The sequence below is a fragment of the Neodiprion virginianus genome, chromosome 4, assembly GCF_021901495.1.
Source record: "Neodiprion virginianus isolate iyNeoVirg1 chromosome 4, iyNeoVirg1.1, whole genome shotgun sequence".
NCBI classification, from domain to species: domain Eukaryota; kingdom Metazoa; phylum Arthropoda; class Insecta; order Hymenoptera; family Diprionidae; genus Neodiprion; species Neodiprion virginianus.
Genome location: NC_060880.1, coordinates 33,315,309 through 33,335,176, shown reverse-complemented (window position 1 = coordinate 33,335,176; position 19,868 = coordinate 33,315,309). Strand labels below are relative to the sequence as shown.

Sequence of the window (19,868 nt, the reverse complement as noted above, 5' to 3'; positions counted from 1 at the left end):
GCGTGCAGGTAAGGTAAGTGTGAAAATTGCGAGAGAAAAGGTTGATATGAATTGTTGAAATCGAACGCGCATCTGACCTTTTTAAACGATACGACGGGGTCAAGAAATCGACGGTAATAGTTACGTGTATACCTGAATCACCGAGGCGAGGTGGATTATCATACTTTTTTATTTTTCGATCTTATTTTTGGCACTAGAGATCCGACGATGGTAAATTAATGATACGATATCCGGCTTGCAGCATAGCGATAATGGGTTTTATAGAAGTTGAATATCCAAATTGGTACGATCGTTGCCGTGGGCGATCCATTAGGACAATAATTAGGGAAACGCTCGTGCAGTCGTTGTAAGGAGAAAAATCTTTCATACGTGTATAAAGTTAGTAAACTATCACATGGATGTAGATCGGCCAGCAGTCACGTAGCCACCTTTCGTATATCATTGAACTCGATCTATGTTTATAGACCAGATGTAGCGTCGGTACTTTACTTAATTTGCATATTAAAACGATATTTATAATAAATTTCATCACAGTTTCTATTTTCGCATAATAACCTCCCCCTTTATTTATAATAAATAGAAATTTATTCAGAAAACTGTGTTTAACCGTCGCGTAAAGTACAGCGGCAGGATTTGAGCTTGCGTGAAAACGGCCGATATTTCGGTTGGATTTGCTACCACCGTCTCATATCAGTTTATAAATTCCACGTAGCTACGCTTCGTGATTAATAAGCTGATGTGGCAAACATTGACCCGGTTCCGCAATCGTTTGAAACTTTTGCAAATCTCGTAAATCTCGAATAAATAAATTGATAAAAGAGACAGAAACAACCAGTTATCAATAGTCGCCGCGAAATTTCAGAGACGCTATCGACTTTGGAGAAAGCACAGTCAGTTTGTCGGTTAAAAATTAATTCGACTTTACGCTAATAGTTTTACGGTACTTTCACGTTGATGTACCCATCATACACACCGCATACGATACTCGCCGACTTTATGAGGTGTCATAAATTTTACAATACTGAGTCACTTTCGATCATGAATCACTCGGATACGTTTTTCACCCAAATTACCAAGCCGAGATAATCGACCGGAAGTAAAGAAAATGAATACTTCTCTGTGTACGTTTAATGACCGACAACGGTATTTGTTGAACGCTGTTTGACTGATACCGGAATATGCACCTCTGATTGAAATAATTTCTGACAACTGAAAAGATAAACGCTGCCAAATACGCGGCATTGTATTATTTGTTCAGTCGACAGAGTGAGATTTACTTTCTTCATTAGATAGAGAGGAATCACTCGCAGAATGCAATTGTTGTAAACAATTCGTAGAACTTGTTTGTTAAGATTTTGCCAACGCATCGCATAATACGACATACGCTCACGTTGTTTGACAATTTATTCCATGGCCGAAGCCCAATCATAAAGTCGAAGTATACCTGGGTATACAAATTTCCATTTATTCCGGATGGACGATGCGTGTAAAACGATTTGGAGTCAATTTGCAGCCGACTGCCGCTGACAGGCCAGCAACGTTAATTACCAGGAACCAAGCTACCCTATCACGCTGTATTTAACGAGCGAGCTAACGGGCGAAAAGATTCAAGTGTAAATATCAAAGTGTTTCGCCTCCACGTCTGACTCGCCAATTTGATAGGTGTCAGGTCGGAACCTTCAAAATTCGGGAATAAATCGTATTTCGATTGAATTAAAATAGAATTAATTTTTCCTTAACGAGCTCTCTATAAATTATAAATAATATACGTGTAACGGCAAATACTATAAGCCGGTGATTTTGGGATTGTTCAGTTGTTTCTCATACATACATCAGACACGTCAGATAAGATGACGATCCGTTTGATTTTTATTTGATAAATATAAATTTTGTTCTCAACGTACAATCTCTCACTGAAACTTATATGGGGGGGTATCAGTTTGTTGGTTGAAGGTAAGAATTTATGGAAATCCGTTCAAGTGTTTGACTAATTGTCAGAAATATGCGGTACAGCGAGTCTCCTGTATCCTGTTATACGCGCGATTAGTTTCCTCGTCACGATCTCTCCTCGCGGTAACAAATAACTACATTATCCATCCGTGTAATCTGTACTGTGAATAAAAAGTCTAGCGCATGCGACACGCCGATCATGATCCTTAAGCCAACAGTTGTGAATGGAGTACCGCAGGTACTCCGTTTATGTGTTTCCCCAATACGTCAGACTCAAACGTGCGGTACGGCTTTACTAGGTTCTTTCGCATCTTCGAAGAATTTACTCGCAAGACTGTCATTAGTGACGATTGTTGCACCGTACAATTATTATTCTTCCGTTAAACTACCTCATTAATCATTTAAGTTACAGAAGCCACTATAAGCGGCGCCCTTTCTTCTTTTCTTCTTTTCTTTTTTTTTGTCATTTTTCTCTATGTTCCATGTAAAATCCTGAATTTTTGTGCATTTTCGTGTAGAAAAATATTTAATTTTGAAATGATTAGAATTTTTAAGCATATGCAAAACAGAAACCGGTATTTTCGTGAGTATAATTCGTTAGCGGAGGATAATAAACGAACACTAATAACGCATGAAATTCATTGGTTGACAAACAGATATCTCAGACTGGCCATTAATTTTACAAGATTCAATGTGTAGGGGTAGTTTTCACCCTCCATGGGGTTCCATATAGATAGAATTGGGGTTTGCGCCTATTCTTCGACTAAAATCGTACTGCCTCACAATAAATATTCATATAAATCTCATTCAATTTCGATATCAGATTCACATTCAGTCTCGGAAAATATACAGGAAAAGTACAATTGTACTTCCGTTACCCGCCCCACCCAAAAAAAAAAAAAAAATCGAATAAGTAACCCGATTGAAAGGTTTTTCTTGTAATAACTAGACTTTGACGAATATCTTTCGCAACCCGTTTGAAATGTCGCAACTTTTCACCCTGGTTTGACTGACACGTGTAACGATGATCACGTGATCTACGATGATCACTCGATCGCCGCATGCACACCAATAATCGTTTCGATCGGTGAAAAATGTTCCCGAGAAAGATCGCGCCGATATGCGTGATTCAATTCCGCGTAACAGCCGGTAGTTGACCTCCATTATTGCGGGTCCGCAAATCAATTCGCGATGTTAAAATAGAGTATCACGTGTCGATTCACAGTCGGCGCTTGTACAGAGTAGTTCGGAATTTAGAATCGGTATACGAATTAACGGGTGACGAGTACCCTGCACTTTTTCCTCGTATATATACCTAAGACGACTCGAGGTCGTCAAGCGGAGTTGGTGATAAAAATGGTCGAACCTGTCGAATCTGCTTTCTATGCGGAGTCCAATTCGGCACGTATATTTCACCAATTAGCGAATTTTTAACGGTGTTATAGAAAATTACGCCGGGAATCAGGTTTGACGAAAGTGTGAAAGACCAAATTCTCAGTGACGCAACGCCGACGATTTTGGATGCAGGAAATAAGAAACGCGTTTGGTCGCCTGACGTGCAACGACGAGTCAAAGACGGCCAGCTGATCGGCTGGCCATCTGCGTCAGCCGCTCGGACCAATTAATATTGATGAAATAGAACGGTTAATTAGTGCAGCTCACGCTCGGTTTAATATACCTATACATACGAGTATAGCAGCTATCTGTTACCCGCCAAATTTCGCTCGAGAATGTTGCCTTATACCTGCGACTGACGCAAACGTCATGCAGGATTCACGTTTTGCGTACACGTTACGCGTTACGTTGATGGGTTAAGTTTATACGATAATCACGCGATGAGTTCCCTCGTCCGCGACGAAGCCGCTTCGTGATTTTCGTATGAATTAGTCGTCGGCGGGAATTTCTGAAAAGCGACCCGGTGAGCTGTTCGATATATCTATCAGGGCGGGCCGATATCGGTAGAAACTAAATCGACTCGTATTCGTCAAATTCGGCAAACTTTTTCTGTTTCAGTCGGCTATCGTTATTCGATGCAGACATTAGTCAGGTCATTAAGCTACGTTGTTCACTGATGATTAGATATTACGGCCCTCGAGGGACGGTTAACCGTCTGATATTTAATTTGAAATTCAATCAATTTCGTTAAATAACACAATTCAAATACCCTCCGTGTAACAGAGCACCAACGTAATTCTTGTCCGAACGTTCAATTTAGCGTAATTTCCTGCATGAAAACAAAATATATATATATATGTATATTGATCGTAAAAACGAGTCATCGACGAGCCGAATCATCGCTACAGTTAGACGAACAGTCAGGTTTATTTGTTCGAAGCGTCACCGTCGTGACGTCACATCGTCTGTCTCGTTACGTTTGCATCGCGCGAAGATGATGCTGTTTTCTCTAATTCCGTAACGAAATGCTGATTTACAGGTGAAATACTTTTGCCAAGGTGTAAACGTGAACGAAGGAAAAACACGTTTGAGCACGAAGCATTCGAAAGTTGTAACAATTCCCCGGCTACTCTGATTGCGATACAATTTTTCCTCAGTACGTATGGAGAAATGATAGAATGCGCAGAACTAATTGAATTCGTATTCGGAATAAGAAGTACGAGTCAACGATTTTGTATGACCAATGTCGAAGGTCCCTGGCAGTTTCCTACCCTTGCAATCGGATCAAAGATCCCGTATGGAAGGGATGATAAATCGAAGTCTCTTCTTCGAACTTTCGCGTTTCCTTTCATCTGATACGCGTTTGGAATTACCGCACCAAGTCGTCGCTCAGAATTAATTAAATCTTTTTTCCTTGCGGTTAGAAGATACCCCGCGCATTGGCACGCGTCCAACAAGCGAACCAAGTTTCATTCGTTCGCTGCAAACATTATTCCGGAATTTGTCACGCGATCGAGTGATGCGATACTTTCTTCAAACTCCACGGAGATGTCATACGGACAAACCACGATGATGGCTTTTCCACGGATCAAAAAGTTCGCGTTACACCGTGTCGAAAAACAGCGTCTTTCGCAACGGAAATCCGCAATGAACTTGCCATTTGAAAAATTAAAATATTCATCTTTCCCAACTGCTACTATACGTACATGCAACCAACATCCAAATACAAGTCGTACGAATTGATGAACGTCAGGCGGTCGTTCAACAAATCTTACTTTTCATTCATACGTCGTATTATATGATCACGCTCAATCAAATTGATCGATTAGATATAATATTGTTTTTATAACATTCCTATACGTCAGAGTTGACGGTGAATTACCATGCGTATTTTTTTTTTCCGAAATCAAACTGATTAATATTTAAATACCTGATATCTGTAACTCAAACCTTATATCTATACGTTTACTAGGCTCTTAGGAGGATGATTATTTTGTCTAATAGTTCTAATAAAAAAGTAAAATGATTTTACCGTTAATCGACGTAGCAACTCACGCGGTAACAGTTATCAAAATCATTATACACTAATGATCTATCCGTAGAGGTTATCGATCAAGCTTCATGAGATTGAATTAATTTGAACATTTTTCCATACATTCACTCGTCAAGGTTTCATGTAAAGTAATTTAACTCCAGTAGGCCACACCTCGGTAGAATCGCATAACGGTCTGACGAGATGTAATTCTGATATTGAATGAATGATATTTTGCTTGAAAAATGAGTTCTAAAAATCTAAAAAAGAAAATGTATAAGTATTGTTTAAGGATCGCAGAAAAAGCTCTCAGTTTTCCTCACCAAAATTAATTGTTTAAGTATGGTTAAAACATCGGCAATTTAAAGAGAGTGCCAAAAATGTCGAAAAAAGGTCTTTATTTCGCATGAATAATGGTGCCACGAGGCCCGTTCCCACGACCAAGCTACTCTACGACGAGTTCGAAAAATGTTTCGGGTTAAATTCACCCCCAGCGACGTATTCGAGTTAATTGGACGCAAAATTTTCGTCCAGTTGTAATGCATTAAAATACGAATGAACAACAAGGAATAATATCTGAACAGCTTTAAAATTCTGTGCTGATATATTTTTACCTTGTTACTCATTATTAGAATTGATTTTGATTTTTGAGAATTTTTTTTCCCCTCCATTTCAGTATCGTTCTGTAACTGAAAGCTTGACGCATTGTCACTTTCACCTGCAAAGGTTGAGCTTGGAATATTCGGTAATATATTTTCCACCCGCCGTTTTCGCTATACAAAACGTTTGTTAAAAAAAACATTTTACAAAAAAAGGTTAGGGTCGAACCAAGCGGCAGCTCAACATTCACGGTTTTCCTCCATTGGATAGTGAGACGGGTAAGCTTTTGTTTAAATAATTTTACAGGACCCTGTTTACTCACGACAGCTGAAAAAAAATTCAATTTTTTGGTCTTATATGCTAATGATATTTGGTAGGAACTTCGGAGAACTTTTTTTGAAATTTCAGATTTTATTGTATATTAATTTTGAAAAAAACAAGTCAACAGTCGCTCGAAAATTCAATTCAACGACTCTTGAAACTTTCACGGATCGTCGTTGAAAACACATCGTGATTTCTGATACTTAAAAAAGTGCCGCAATCGTTCCTGCGACCCAGTTGTTCAGCAATATTTGAAGATTGAACCGCAGACTTTCATTTCCTTGTCTATTGCACGTGTAAAGGCGCGCCTTTATTTATCTGACACGAATAGCGAAAAGTTACATGAAAAACTTCTGACGCAATATTCTAATTTACTTTACTTTTGTAGACTTTTAATGAACAGGCTACCGAATCTCGGCGCCATGTATCCTGGTATAATTTTGTTACCATCGCGCGTCTCTTATTCCTTTCCGAAAAGTTCTGCAATTTGTCCTTTCCGCTTCCTCGCAGTTGGCGGCACACGAGATTGCTAATTATTCATTCCGTGTTTTATATCGAGTATAAGAGGGAATTTCTCCGCCTATGGTGAATTACCGTTTGTCGTGAAATGCGTTTTGACCATAATTTGCAATGCTAATTCACGGTATTAAGAACATTAATAACGCGTATTCGCATGCAAATGTGACACCTCTTTCAGATGGTGCGGCTTGCGAGTGACATCTCGGTGACGTAAGGATAGGTAAAAAGCTCTTTACACGTTTATGACGTGCAATTAGACCTTGATTAAACACACCGATGGCTGAGTATATTGTCAGATGTATCACAACGCAATATAACCCATGCATTAAGTGATCGTAAATTTTGCAAATTTCCGAATTTTATACACCACCAACATTTCGCCTGTTCTTTGTTTCTGGCTTCGCAGAGTATACAGGGAAGAGGGGATTTTATCGCGTTCCGTAATCTCTGTCGCCGAATTGTAAATTTCTGGTATTACGATGTAAAATTAGTCATAATTGATCGTTACCAAACTTTTGATCAAAATAACTGGATTCAAACAGGGTGTTATAATTGCGATTAGGCAATCGGCCTTGTTATTTAAGTAAGGATAAACTTGGAGGCTGTATTAAAAGGATTTCGCAGCCTTATACATGTTATACAGGTCGGATTGTTAACCGTAGGTATTAAGTATGGATTCGGTGATAGAGACAATTCGGAGATAGAGATTTTTCCTCATCCCGTGAACCGTAACATATCGAGTCGCGCACACTTGTACGTGAAAATATGATATTTAAGATTTGAGCAAATACCTTGAGAGACGCCATATCCGATACGGAGCGATGGGTTTGTATAGTTTCAAGCTGATCCAAACACCAGTCGAGTTCTTCTATCGTCTCGACAGCCAATTTCATGTAGGGTTCGTCTGAAAGAATAAACTTGACTTGAACAAAAACATTAAATCTCTCGTTGATTCGACGACGTTATATAAATCCCAACTATGCGGACAAAGGATCCGACTGATACCTTGTAAAGGAAGCTGAAGGGTCGGGGACTGTTTTGTCCCGAACCTTTCACAAGTTTCTACATTAGGACAACAGCTACCTTGCCAAATCCGCCGAAGCTCATCGCGGGATCTTAATCGCAAAAGAGAGAAAAGGAGAAAGAGAGATAGAGATAGAGACAGAGATAGAGATAGAGATAGAGAGGGAGAGTGACAAAGAAATAATGAAACATTGGAGAAACCAACATGTGGAAAGTTGTTCGCCTTAGTTCTCGAACCACAAACAGCGACCACTGAACAGGATGATAACGCGTTGTAATTTCGGAGAAATTTTACACTGGGAAAAAAAATAAAATAAAAAATAAATACTTTGCGATTTATTCCGGTTGCAGGTTATCTCCGAAGAAGCACGTCCGCATCCAAGGGTGGCGTGATGTAGCACGCGCGTTAAGAAGTAAGCCGATTTTAAGTTTCAACGCGGCCAGTCGTCCGTGTAAAGTTCCGGGTAGAAACTGTGGCAATTTGTCCGACGACACAAGGTAAGACAGAATATATGCAGGGCGAGAGTTGAGGGTGGGGGAGAGGGAGGAGCCAAGTTCCCGGGGGGCGGCGAGAAGAAAATCCTACGGAAATGAAGCTCTCGTACAATTTCAGTCGCAAATTTTGCAGTGTCTACAAAAGTTAGTGGCCTTCGTCACCTTCGTCTAACAACTTTCCGACATTCCGACTTTCGCCCCTATTTTTCGTACGCGTATTTCAGAGTCTGATGGAAATACGCTTGCGTTTCAAACTCCCTTTCCGTAGATTCCGACCCGAGCGCAATGAGCTTCTGAATGAAAGGGTGTGTTATATGCATACACATACATATATATATGTATATGTATATGTATATGTATATCACACATATATATACCTATCAATTTCATTCAACACTTTACCTCCTGGCGCCAGGTTCCGCGGCTGTGGCGTGCTACCGCCCTGAGCCCCGCTACTCCTTCGTGATCTGAAAAATTATACGAGTCTGTCATGATTGGTGGTTTGACGCACGATTCTTACCTAGTTTCTATTTTATTTATTTTTTTTTTTTTTTTTTGGTGTTGCTTTGATGCGAAATAATCTATACATATACAGCAGGATGATTTGAGCGATCAAATTTGTTACCTACTTCTCTGGTTTGAAATATAAAATATTCATTTCTCATTGTTAATCCGTTATTGCTATGAGAAACACATTTTTAGGGATCGACTTCAGCCTGCGTTCGACAGAGAATATAGAATTTCCGCGCATTGGTTTGAATACAAATTTTTCACTATATACACTGAGAGAAATTTTCAATTCCGGTTGCCGCTCAGTCATTTACTTTTTTCATTTTTTACTACAAACGAAAAATATAGTTCTAGGTAGGAAGAAATGAAAATTAGTTATCTAGCTGTCACCGGAAAGTCTAGTATCCGTTACTATTCTTTCTCATTACGATCACTGATACTATATTTTCTTGTAACTGTTGCGAAAATTTAATGCTTCTGCAACAATAAATTGTCGTTAAAGCCTTGTTTAGCTAAAAACGCAGAGTAAACCGAACAAACTTATTTTGCGCTGCAATTAGCGAAAAAGGATCGGCAATAGCGCAAAATGGTTACGCGTGCCTCGTTTTTCGTAATTCCAACAATATTCAAACAGTTTTATACTGAATTTTTCTAGTTACTAGTAAAAATAAAATTTTGCTCAGTGTACTCACTTGTTTGTTGGTACATTCGTGAGGGACAAGAAGTTGTTCCTGACTGAACGCAGCGAGGCAAGAATTTGTGCAAAAGGTGTGACGATGAGATCCTCCCCATGACTGAAAATTATAAACATGATTATTCAACTTCGTGTTCAACGAGTCCAGCCACGATTTGTAACTGTTATCGTGTCGTATAACTTTTCAATTCGATTTGCAAAGCCGCTCCGTCAGCGTATCATGTGTATACATAATATTGTATACATGTTATCTAGATGCGATTATAATATATGTGCAAAATGAATCGCAATATAACGCCACAACTCAACAACCGTCTTAACTTTCGGTATAACTTTTGTGCCGGAACTTAGTACGGAGAAGAAACAGATCCGGTAAGCCGGTGAAAGATTTTCTTGAATTATTGTTTCAAAACAACGTTCAAGTGATACGTCTATTGCGCTATACAGTCCTACGTATAAATTCGTTCTGTCAATGTGGAACTCATACAGAAAGACTTTCATCCTACGTTGCGATAACAACTCTTTCCACTCGTATACATTTCTACAGGGGGAAAATCTCCCGTTTATCGAAACCGATGGGAAAAAATAACAATAACAACAACAACAACAACAACAACAAAAATAATAATAATAATAATATCAAAAATAAAATCCAGATAGACAGAAATAATATTGAAAACACAAGCCACGATAAAATCTGCAATGAAATTCCAGGGTGAACGGATAGAATTTATTTGATAAAACAAACAATTTGTTGTTTCGAACGTTATTTCGTATGGGTTGATGATATTTGCCAAAGGGTGTCAAACAACTGTTGGGTACGGTTTGGAACTACAGAGGAAAAACATTATTAAAATAATAAGGTTTATTGAAGTGCAGAAAATATAAAACAATTTTCTCTTACCGGCCAATCCAACGGTGAGAGTGGGCGAAAGTTAATATATCAACAATTTCTCTGAACATTGAAAAAGGAGAAGGACGAAAAAAAGGCAAGATGAGAGGAAGAAAGAAACGCAATCATGAAAACGTTGAATTGAAACTGTTGTTTCTTAAAAGACACTTGCGGTGAGAGATTTTCGAGCACACTGACAATAAGGCTGGCCTCACTATTTTGAGCGATTTTTTTTTTTTTTGTCAGGCGCGTTGTCGAGAGATAAATTTTCCGTTTTCATAACATTCGAATATTGTACTCTCGTATACGAGTAAGCAGCAGGGCGTTGTTTCTAAAAATTCCACAAAGCAATTTGGCAAAATGATACAAGACTTGAAAAAAAATTGCCAGACATTGTAATCGATTTATTCAAATCTATCGCATCTATGTTTGCGCCCTTTTCTTCATCTCTTTGGGTAAAAATATTCACAGAATGAAATTCTCAGGCAACAAGCAACAGTCGAGTTTCTTTACATCATTCTGCAATGAGGATGAATCGTGAGATTCCTGCTCTTATTATTCCTGTAATACTCGTCAGCTGTTTCCTCCGGCAATATTGTGTACCACGAACAGCGGCGTTTCCCTCACTCTCGTCCGATAGAGAATTTTGCCAAATTCTTAAACCTACCCACGCCTTTGGCACTAAAAAAAAAAAAGGATCAAATCCGAGTGTAGCGCGTACAACGAGAATTTGATTAGGTATAAGAGATATTTGGGCCTCTCAGGTTGTTCCGCCGAATTCGCGATCTCCGAAGCCGAATAATTACGGCCTCGATTTATTCAAATGAGATGTCACCCGGTTGAGTCTTGCCTCCGATGCATATCTGTCGATCGAAAGTTGGTCTCAGCGAGAATCAAGTCCGCGATATCGGATATATAAATGAAACCTGCCTGCCATGCGCATTAATATGTTATCGACGTGGGCAGGTACGTGTCTCGCCTTCAGGTGTATAGATATAATTCGACATCACAGATAGCCGTTTCGCAGCATCCACTTCTCAAAGTTCAAAGTTCACCAGAATCTCCGTCTCTCCGCGTTATTCTTCACCGTGATATTATGCTCCGATATTATTTACGCTGAGTTGGATCAGACGAATATCCGCCCACTGATGTCTATGAGTTCGCGATCCATCCATCCTCCTACGTGTCTCGAGGTGAACTCTGTCTGCATCTATCCGTTACCCTTAGGTATACCTTATACCCGTCGCGTGGGTGGTATAAAGCGTATTTACAATATGCGATACATGTGCATACCCGTATAAGCGCTCGTAGACATTTTGCGCGGTAGAATACCGAGATAAAATTCGCGATCTCATTGATCATCTTAAAATACAGCACGTCTTAAGGAGAGAGCGTTCCGAGTGTAACTGCGATCCACCGACGGGCCTTACTCGATGAATCTCGGAAATATTTGACAACGTCTATCAGAGATTTCGAAAAACGATGCTAACCATGGCGAGTTCCATTGTTGGCGTCTCTGGCCGTTAGGCTTTTCGTTTCACGCCCTTCACAATCACGTCACGTGGCTTTGGTTTCTGCGAGGACGAGTCAAGCGACAAGGTTCAGACCTACCTCTGGTATCGACGGAGAGCTACGTTTTTGACGCAGTTCCGATCGACGGTTAATTAATTAATGACGGCGCAAGTTCGCGGTCAATATTCCCACCGACGCACCGGAGCACGAAGCCTCCCTTGATCTCACACCGCCATTGATCTTCCATCTTGTCTAAAGTGCCCGAAGCACTTGGTCTATGTCGATTTCCTGGAATTACCTATGACACAGGGTTCTGGCTCGCGCGGTAGGACAAACAAGGGATCAATCGGGGGAAGCCAATACGGTCCCTACCCTTGACCAATGCGTCATCGGTAGTAACTAAGGTCACTAACAATAAGCTTCTGATCCGGGGTCGCTTGAGAGGCTTCAGGAGATAAGGTTATTTCCGGAAAGTGATTAGACTACTCGGAGGCGATGGGATTGATTTCACTTTTTCCAAGATTCTCATCTCAAACAAGTAACGTGAAACGATGGTAGTTTACCGAAATGTATACATATATATATAACATTGTGTCAAGCCACGTGCCGCAGCTTCGAGGCTTCCGACTATCCTTCCAGTAGGATATTATTATTTTTCTACCACCTAAAAGCGTTTCAAGATCACGGTAAGTCGAGCCAAAGTATGGGGAATAGATGAATCCCGTTTATGTTTGAATTCGAAACGAATAGAGATATTGGAAGTGTTAAGGGGGTGCCATGGCGATTTCGACGTTGACGCATTTACCTCCAAACGTCGAAGTGCACGTATCTCGAACACGAAATAAGGCTTAACAGCTCCATTCTCTACGCAATTCTGAACAAAAACACTCCAACTCATTTTCATTTCACGCAGAATTAAAGAAATGGTATGAATTCTACGAATTTACTACTGCGATTTCGTAGAATCAGTGCCATTTCTTTATTTCTATGTCGAATGAAAATTCATTGAGGTTTTTTTGTTCAGGGGCTGTCGAGCCCTTTTTCGCGTTTCAAACACGTCGATTTTGATACATATTTGGAGATACATACGACAACGTCGAAGTCGACTAGGGCACACCCTTAATTCCTTTTCAAACGTGCATGGCTACCTGATTTAAACTATACGTGGAAATTCTACGTTGTGTTTTGATACGCATTAAAATAATCGGGCAGCAACAACAGCAGATACGTAGGTGTACGGGAGAAACAGGTAAATATATATATATATATATATATATAACCAAATCTCACTGACGTATTCATATGTAAGAACATCATCTTGCTACCGAGACAGTGAATTAAGCAATTAAGTTAATTGCGTAAAATTACGGAATAGACTCTTTGCAAATTTGCTTGGTAACGAGCATGTCGTATTCACAGGATCTTATGTCGATAATATTTGAATGTCGTGCGTTAGGTAGAAATGAAAATCAGTCTTGACAGAAATGAGCTTTGGAACCGGACGTGAATAATAGTAAGATTTTACAAACTAATTTACGTGTATAAAACTGACTGATTTTTTCATTCCGATAATCGGGATTTAATATTTTCGCGTAACTGAAACATGTGTTGCGTAATAACGCCAAGAGGTTGACTTTCTTCGACGTTTCTGCCGCTGATTCGGGAGAGCAGGGTTAACGAACGACTCTAGATTCGAGTCTAACAGCCACTGCGGAGAGAACCTCTTCCGGCGTCCTGCAGGCGACAAGTGGTTTGTCTAATGGTTGTTTTTCGCGATCAATATGATGCCCTGTGCCAGGGTCAGAGTGTGACTTGACTACAAGCTCCTCAACTGGGTCATGCGGTATCTCACCCTCGGATATCTGCATTTTTCTACTATAATTAATCCGGGCTTTATGCAAGTTCAGGCGATCGAAGTAAACTCGGGACTACATGGATCCGGCGTAAATTAATTATACCAAGGTGCATGGAAAGGCTATTTTTGATCGTTCGCAGTGCCCGCATGAAAAGCATTGAGCATTCGCAATTATTCACCCGAATTTCAAGTCTAAGGATCGGAGTCCGTTACCTTGAGTGGAGGTATTTTGAACTTGTGATACACAATACTGAAATTGTTTTTCAGATTCATTATTCAACCTCGCACCACGAACAAAGTTCATCGCTCGAGTGCAACCTCGTTCTTTTATAGACTCATCGATGTATCGATTTGAACTCAGCACGTTCAATCGATGCTTGAAAAGTAGGGTATCTTGACTTGGAATTTTGCACAACTGCGAGTTATTTCCGTGAAACTATGAGGGCAGCAATTCATCGTTATTTATTTGTTTCGTACGCTCAAAGAGAATTAATTTTCATATGAAGAAAATAGAATATTCAGTTTTTCCAACCGTAATGAAACGTAAATACACCGCCTGTCAGATTTGTTGTAGTCTCGTAACGTAAAAAGAAATCGTTTCGTATCTGAGTCGAGTTACGTCACGTCGTCAAGGAAGTGAGTCAATTTTCCACGTTCATTAAAAATTTCCAAAACTGAGAATTAGTCGTCCAATTTTGGCGTGGCGATATCAGGATTCACTATTTTCCGCTACCTACCGGGAACTCTGATGCGGTACGAATTCTTGTCACGTTTCCAGCTCGACTGGCCGCGAAAATTTGAAGTCATTGTTCTGAATACAAGCGTGTGTTGTACGCGACGTGCAAATCTACTGTTACATAAGAGCGGATGGTTAAAAGAATCGCAACAAACCAAATGACAAGAATAACGATACGGAAGATGGTGAAAAATTTCCGTAAACCTTTTCAATTAATCAAAGGTTCGCTCGTCGTGATTTCTCATGTTTCAAACGCTTCAAAGCACGTTCGTTTTACGTATTGTGTATTTTTCGCGCACTTGTCGCGATTACCGTGAGCCGACAGCGAGCACTTGTTACGAAGCTTCAAATTCGCGCGGCTTAAGCTAACACAACTCGAGCAATGAAATTCAGTTAGCGAGAAGTTGTAATTCCCTAGAAAGGTAGGTATTCACCCTCCCGCGCGTAGGTAAGTTTGAGTTGTTGGAAGTTGTTGCTGCGGAGCGGCGAAGGTTCATGACGAAAATCATGATTCGGCAGTCGAAGGCAAGCAGCATTGGAAAAAGTCTACGGAATTAACGAAAGAATCGCGGCCTCAGCACGAAGTTCCGATCTTCAAAAGTCCGAATCAGGCCTTCCGTACATGCGATGGGTCGATATTTGCAGAAGAAACGAGTATCGAACACGATCGTGCGATCGAATCAATAAACTCAATCGTCTCACTCAGGCGTTCGCTAAATACTTTGAATTCTTTGGACAAAGGAACGAGGCGTCGATTTCCAGCTCTGCGTATCTAGATGGCCAATTAAATGCCTCGGATCAGCTCGTTGGTTTCGCTTGTTATTCCGTTGAATGACCGCGGTGAAACGGGCAGAACTGAATGGAACCAAATTCGGACGACCGCGATACGATTTCCGATTCGCATTGTAACTCTGCCAGCCCCACCGTCTGCAAAACTTTTGCGAAGCGTTAACCGACGGCGAACTTCGACGCAATTCACATCCGTTTGTTTCCCTTTGCAAATACCGTGGGCATGAACGCGGGTAAGTTGTTAGCGGGACTTTCACGCCCGATGAGATCCCCGGAGAAGCTGTAATTCAGCTGCTTGTGGGTAGAAGGGGATAAAAATTTGCGAACACCCCAACATCTCGCGTTTCACTCATCGTAACGCGGGGGCGTGTAATGCAGGGTAATAGAAAATTACTCCCAGCTTTGTTTCCTGATGTAGAAACGTAGTTGGAATCCACCTACGTGAAGATGATGAGGAATGAAGAAAATATAGAAAAAAAAAGAAAAGAGAATGAAAACCCTTACACAGCACTCTCGATAAAATTCAATTCATCTGCTTTCACTTCGCCGGTATATTATACAGATGTATTTCTCTTTGACTGCGAGTTGTCGAGATTTCGACAGCGACACTGTAAAATGAGAACTTACTTTGCGAGGTTAGAGAGCAGCAGCATCTCGATATCTCGTGAATTGTCGAGGCCTATACTATTTAGAAAAACGTGGTTGTCTTCATTGAGGGTCGAAATTTCCGTTGTAAATTAACTTTCCGGAGGGTAAGAACATGGACCCGAATTTCCCTGTTTTTCCACTCTCGGTATCAAGTCCTTTCATCTGTTTTTCCTCTTCCTCGTTATTTGACGCGAAATTTCGACGAGGCAAAATACCAGCTCGTTTCAACGTAGTAGGTACTAATGGCGCAGGAATGAATTATACATGATGTGGAATTAATATTTCCTTCTCCCGTATATTTATTCTTCTGAATGTGTGAGAGATTCAGCCCATATAGAACGTTATGAAACGTGATTCCGTGACGTCGAACACGGCCGTCACATTACGTGGTGCGTGAATAACCCGAACGATCTTCTTAGTACCGACGTACGGTTTCACTTCAAAGGCCACGTATCCCACGGCGTAGGTTATAAACACTATTTAATTCGACCTTAACGGCGCTCCTTTTCCATATTTCTTCGATACCGGAGAGAAAAGCTGAAATTATCTTTCACTACCTATAAATAACAACACTTTGTATCACCGGAATCACGCAGTCGAACGAATACTTGTAACGCAATATTTTTTTTTTTTTTTTTTCACTCTTGTAAAATGAGAATCAAAGTAAACTCCAACAACATTTATCGCATCGTTGCAATTTCCGACGCACAAAACTATGCGAGATTGAAATACAATTATCTTATACTTGATCTCGTGCCCGCGGCGCAGGCAGGTTGGTTTCCTTTTTTATCTTTTCTACACTTTTCGACCCGATTGTTTTCGTAATGCTTATATTTTCGGATCAAACGGATGCTCCGCACGGAGACTCAATTACTTTCCGCGATATTTCACGTCACGTCACAACGTTCGGATCCTGCAGCTGATATCCGATATTCTCCAACGGAAAAGTGAGGACTTTCTTTTTCAGAAAGATTGCCTCGGTGGTTTAATATCCTGAGACCCAATTTGTAATCGCAGTTTCATAACTTCTGAAGCTTCGGGAATGACTACACGTCTCTCTGAAAATGGACTACCGCGATAACGCCCAAGAGTATTTGGTTGCCGACCCCATGACGCGCGGTGAATTTTGTAGCAAGCAAAGAAAGCATTTCACGTGGGTACGACGACGAAGTTCAAAGCGTAAGAGATTGGTTCTCCTGGCGGAAGAGATTAATAGTCGGATCCAATAGATTTCAAATGAAAATCACGAGGAGAATAAAAGAGGCGATTTTACTGAAAAGTGCAGGAGAAGCAGGATACTTCAGGTTTCGTCGTTCAATATGCTTCGTAAAATGCAGGATTCACTTTAGAATTAGTAAGAACCAAAGTATGCAGAGTAAAATTTATTCTACATTTATAGTACAAAACGTAGTTGACATGGTTATTATTTTACCAAAAACCTTCACGTGTCCCTTTCATTCTACAGTTTCGAGTAAAATCTGCTCCTTATCTTCTCCCCGTGAAGGAGGAAGGTCAATAATTAGCCACAAATAAATCGTCTCCAAACTTTGCAGAGCTAAGGTATCACACCCAGGATTAAACAGTCGACTCGAATCTGCTGTTTCGAGTTGAACAAAGTTCACATGGTTCATTTTGCATTATCGAAAATTCGTATAAGATTGTATTGCCTGAATATACAAGGTTGGATAATCGTGTGGTGGTAACGAAATAAACCTTCAATCACATAAAATTGAATGATACAAATTAAATAAATCACCAAGGAGAAAAGTGTATACTAAAAATTTGAATGTGGTACAGCAGCAGATGCATTTGTCGTCGCAGTATGACGAGCAATCTCGGAATAATCGTCGTACTGCAACGGCAATTTCATCCCTTACTTCGGCACACACACGTATGTTTATTATACCTACCCATATACTCTTTGCTTCGCGAATAATTAAGACTGGAATGAATTTCATCGGTGCAAATTGAATCAATGACAGCGGAGTGAAAGACGACGTAGTTCAGCCACAGACGTGTAGGTACGACACAGGTATTGTAGTAAAAGAAGTAAAAGGGTAAAAGAGTAAAATAGAGAGAGAGAGAGAGAGGGAGGCGATAACATACGAGGCTGCAGGTATGGGTAACGCCGGTAAAGAAAAGTCATGAGCACTTACAAATCCCGCTTCGACTGCGCGGCAAAGCACTGTTCCCAGAAAAGTGCCCTGCGGGGCGGGCGAACTCGAAGGGCTGACGTTGAGAGGGTTCTGGGCAAGCCGCCCCCGCCGCTGGCTCCGGCCCCCAACGAAGGGGAGCTCATTCCGGCTCCGCACCTCTTCAGACCCCCGGCCGCGGTGGCGAGCTCCGAGAAGCCTCCCGCCCCCCTTTCGCCCCTTCCTCCGTCCCCGTCCTCCCCGTCGCTGCATCCAGACATCGCTTCCGCGAAAGTCCTATCAAAGGACGTGCTTCTCTGCCATCATTTTTTCAGCGTCTTTTTACTTTCCTCTTCTCGTTGCGGCATTCGTTTCTTTCTTTTTTCTCTCCTTGTAGCCTGTTTATCCCGCCCTCTCACTCTCGAGGGCCCTTTTTTCCAATTATTATCACGGCTTTGAATGTTTGACACTGGTTACCGCAGTTCTTCTTATTCTTCTTCTTCCTCCTCTTCTTGATTTTATTCTTATTCTTCTTCAACGACGCGGTATCGCGAGAGGAGAAGAGCCAGAACACCGAAGGCGCTGTTTCTCACAGTGCAGGGATCGATCGATTTTTACCGAAGAGAAACAGCTTTTGGGTCAAGGTTGTATGTTATCCGGCTTTATACACGGTTATTTTTTCAAATCCACACGAGCATTCGGCACTACATCAATTTGCGCAGTCAAACTTCTGTAAACGAAACATGTCATGTACGTAATTGATTTACTAGACCGTGTTTTCCTTTACCGAATCTTTTCCTTTCTTGATTTGCAATGAAATTTTTTTTCTCTCTCTCTCCGTTATTATCGTTACAGCCTCCCTGCCTTCCTGCGCGGCGTTATAATATTATACAAGTATAAGGTGTAACCTTGCCGCGAGACTTTTGAAAATAAATATGTATGTTATGTATATTAATGCACGTCCGTTAGAGCAAACAGATATTTCCGGTGAGGTATTACCTTTCAATGAAAATAATCAATGCGCAGATTGTCGATCGAATAATACCTGCGATCGCTTCGATGTTTTGAATTAGGTTAAATATAGTATATGTATACGCATCGGGAACTATAAGCAATGTTTTGATATTGCTGAGCAGAGAAGCCACTCAGAGCAGCGTGCTGTATGATTTATTTCGAAGCGCGGGGAAGCTGAAAATTGGAAAAATATCTTCTCCTTATTGACTCCTATATTTAGATGACATACTTGTAGATCTTCTACGCCGTGAAAATACCGTCATACGGGTACCTATTGTATACCTATTTGCACGATATATGGGTGAGTTCACTCGAGTCTCAGTGCGAACTATCTGTCGAAATTATTATACTTTTCTGAATCGCGGCTGTGGGAATGAAAATCTTTAGCGCCTTTTAAAATAAGATACGAAAAGATTGTCGCGATGGCCAAATTATACCAGTTTCTCCGTGCAATATAGTTTTATGGTTAAGCCTCTTAAAACGTTTTACAACGTTTCCTCCCGCGGAATTCTGGGATACCGAGAGAACGAACGATTACACATCATGTAATCGGCTTAAACTCAATTAATCAATGTCGCACGAAATTTACCACGAAAGTTCACCGCGACACGATTCGAATTCTTTTCCTCGCAACGCCGCAGCGGAATCACCCGTTATTCAAAAGTCCGGAGCAAAGTGAAAAGTCGGCAATCCAATTTCGGTAGACAACTTTGACGTTAACGTGAATTCTCTTTGGAAATCGTCAACCAAT

At 40.7% G+C, this 19,868-nt stretch overlaps 1 protein-coding gene across 15 annotated transcripts in view; it reads right to left on the bottom strand.

Annotated features, from left to right (window-relative positions):
* The window catches only part of LOC124303627 (cAMP-specific 3',5'-cyclic phosphodiesterase), a 276,613-nt gene that overhangs the window by 37,176 nt on the left and 219,569 nt on the right, over positions 1–19,868 (bottom strand). For 14 of the 15 annotated variants that reach the window (XM_046761085.1, XM_046761084.1, XM_046761080.1 and 11 more), the window contains 3 exons: positions 9,538–9,639; positions 8,738–8,802; positions 7,609–7,721 (listed from right to left, as the gene is read on the bottom strand). In XM_046761085.1, coding sequence (XP_046617041.1) covers positions 7,609–7,721; positions 8,738–8,802; positions 9,538–9,639 — 280 coding nt within the window. Of the gene's footprint in view, positions 1–7,608; positions 7,722–8,737; positions 8,803–9,537; positions 9,640–18,127; positions 18,304–19,868 lie in introns of those variants that run through there. The other variant, XM_046761086.1, reaches the window with a different exon arrangement.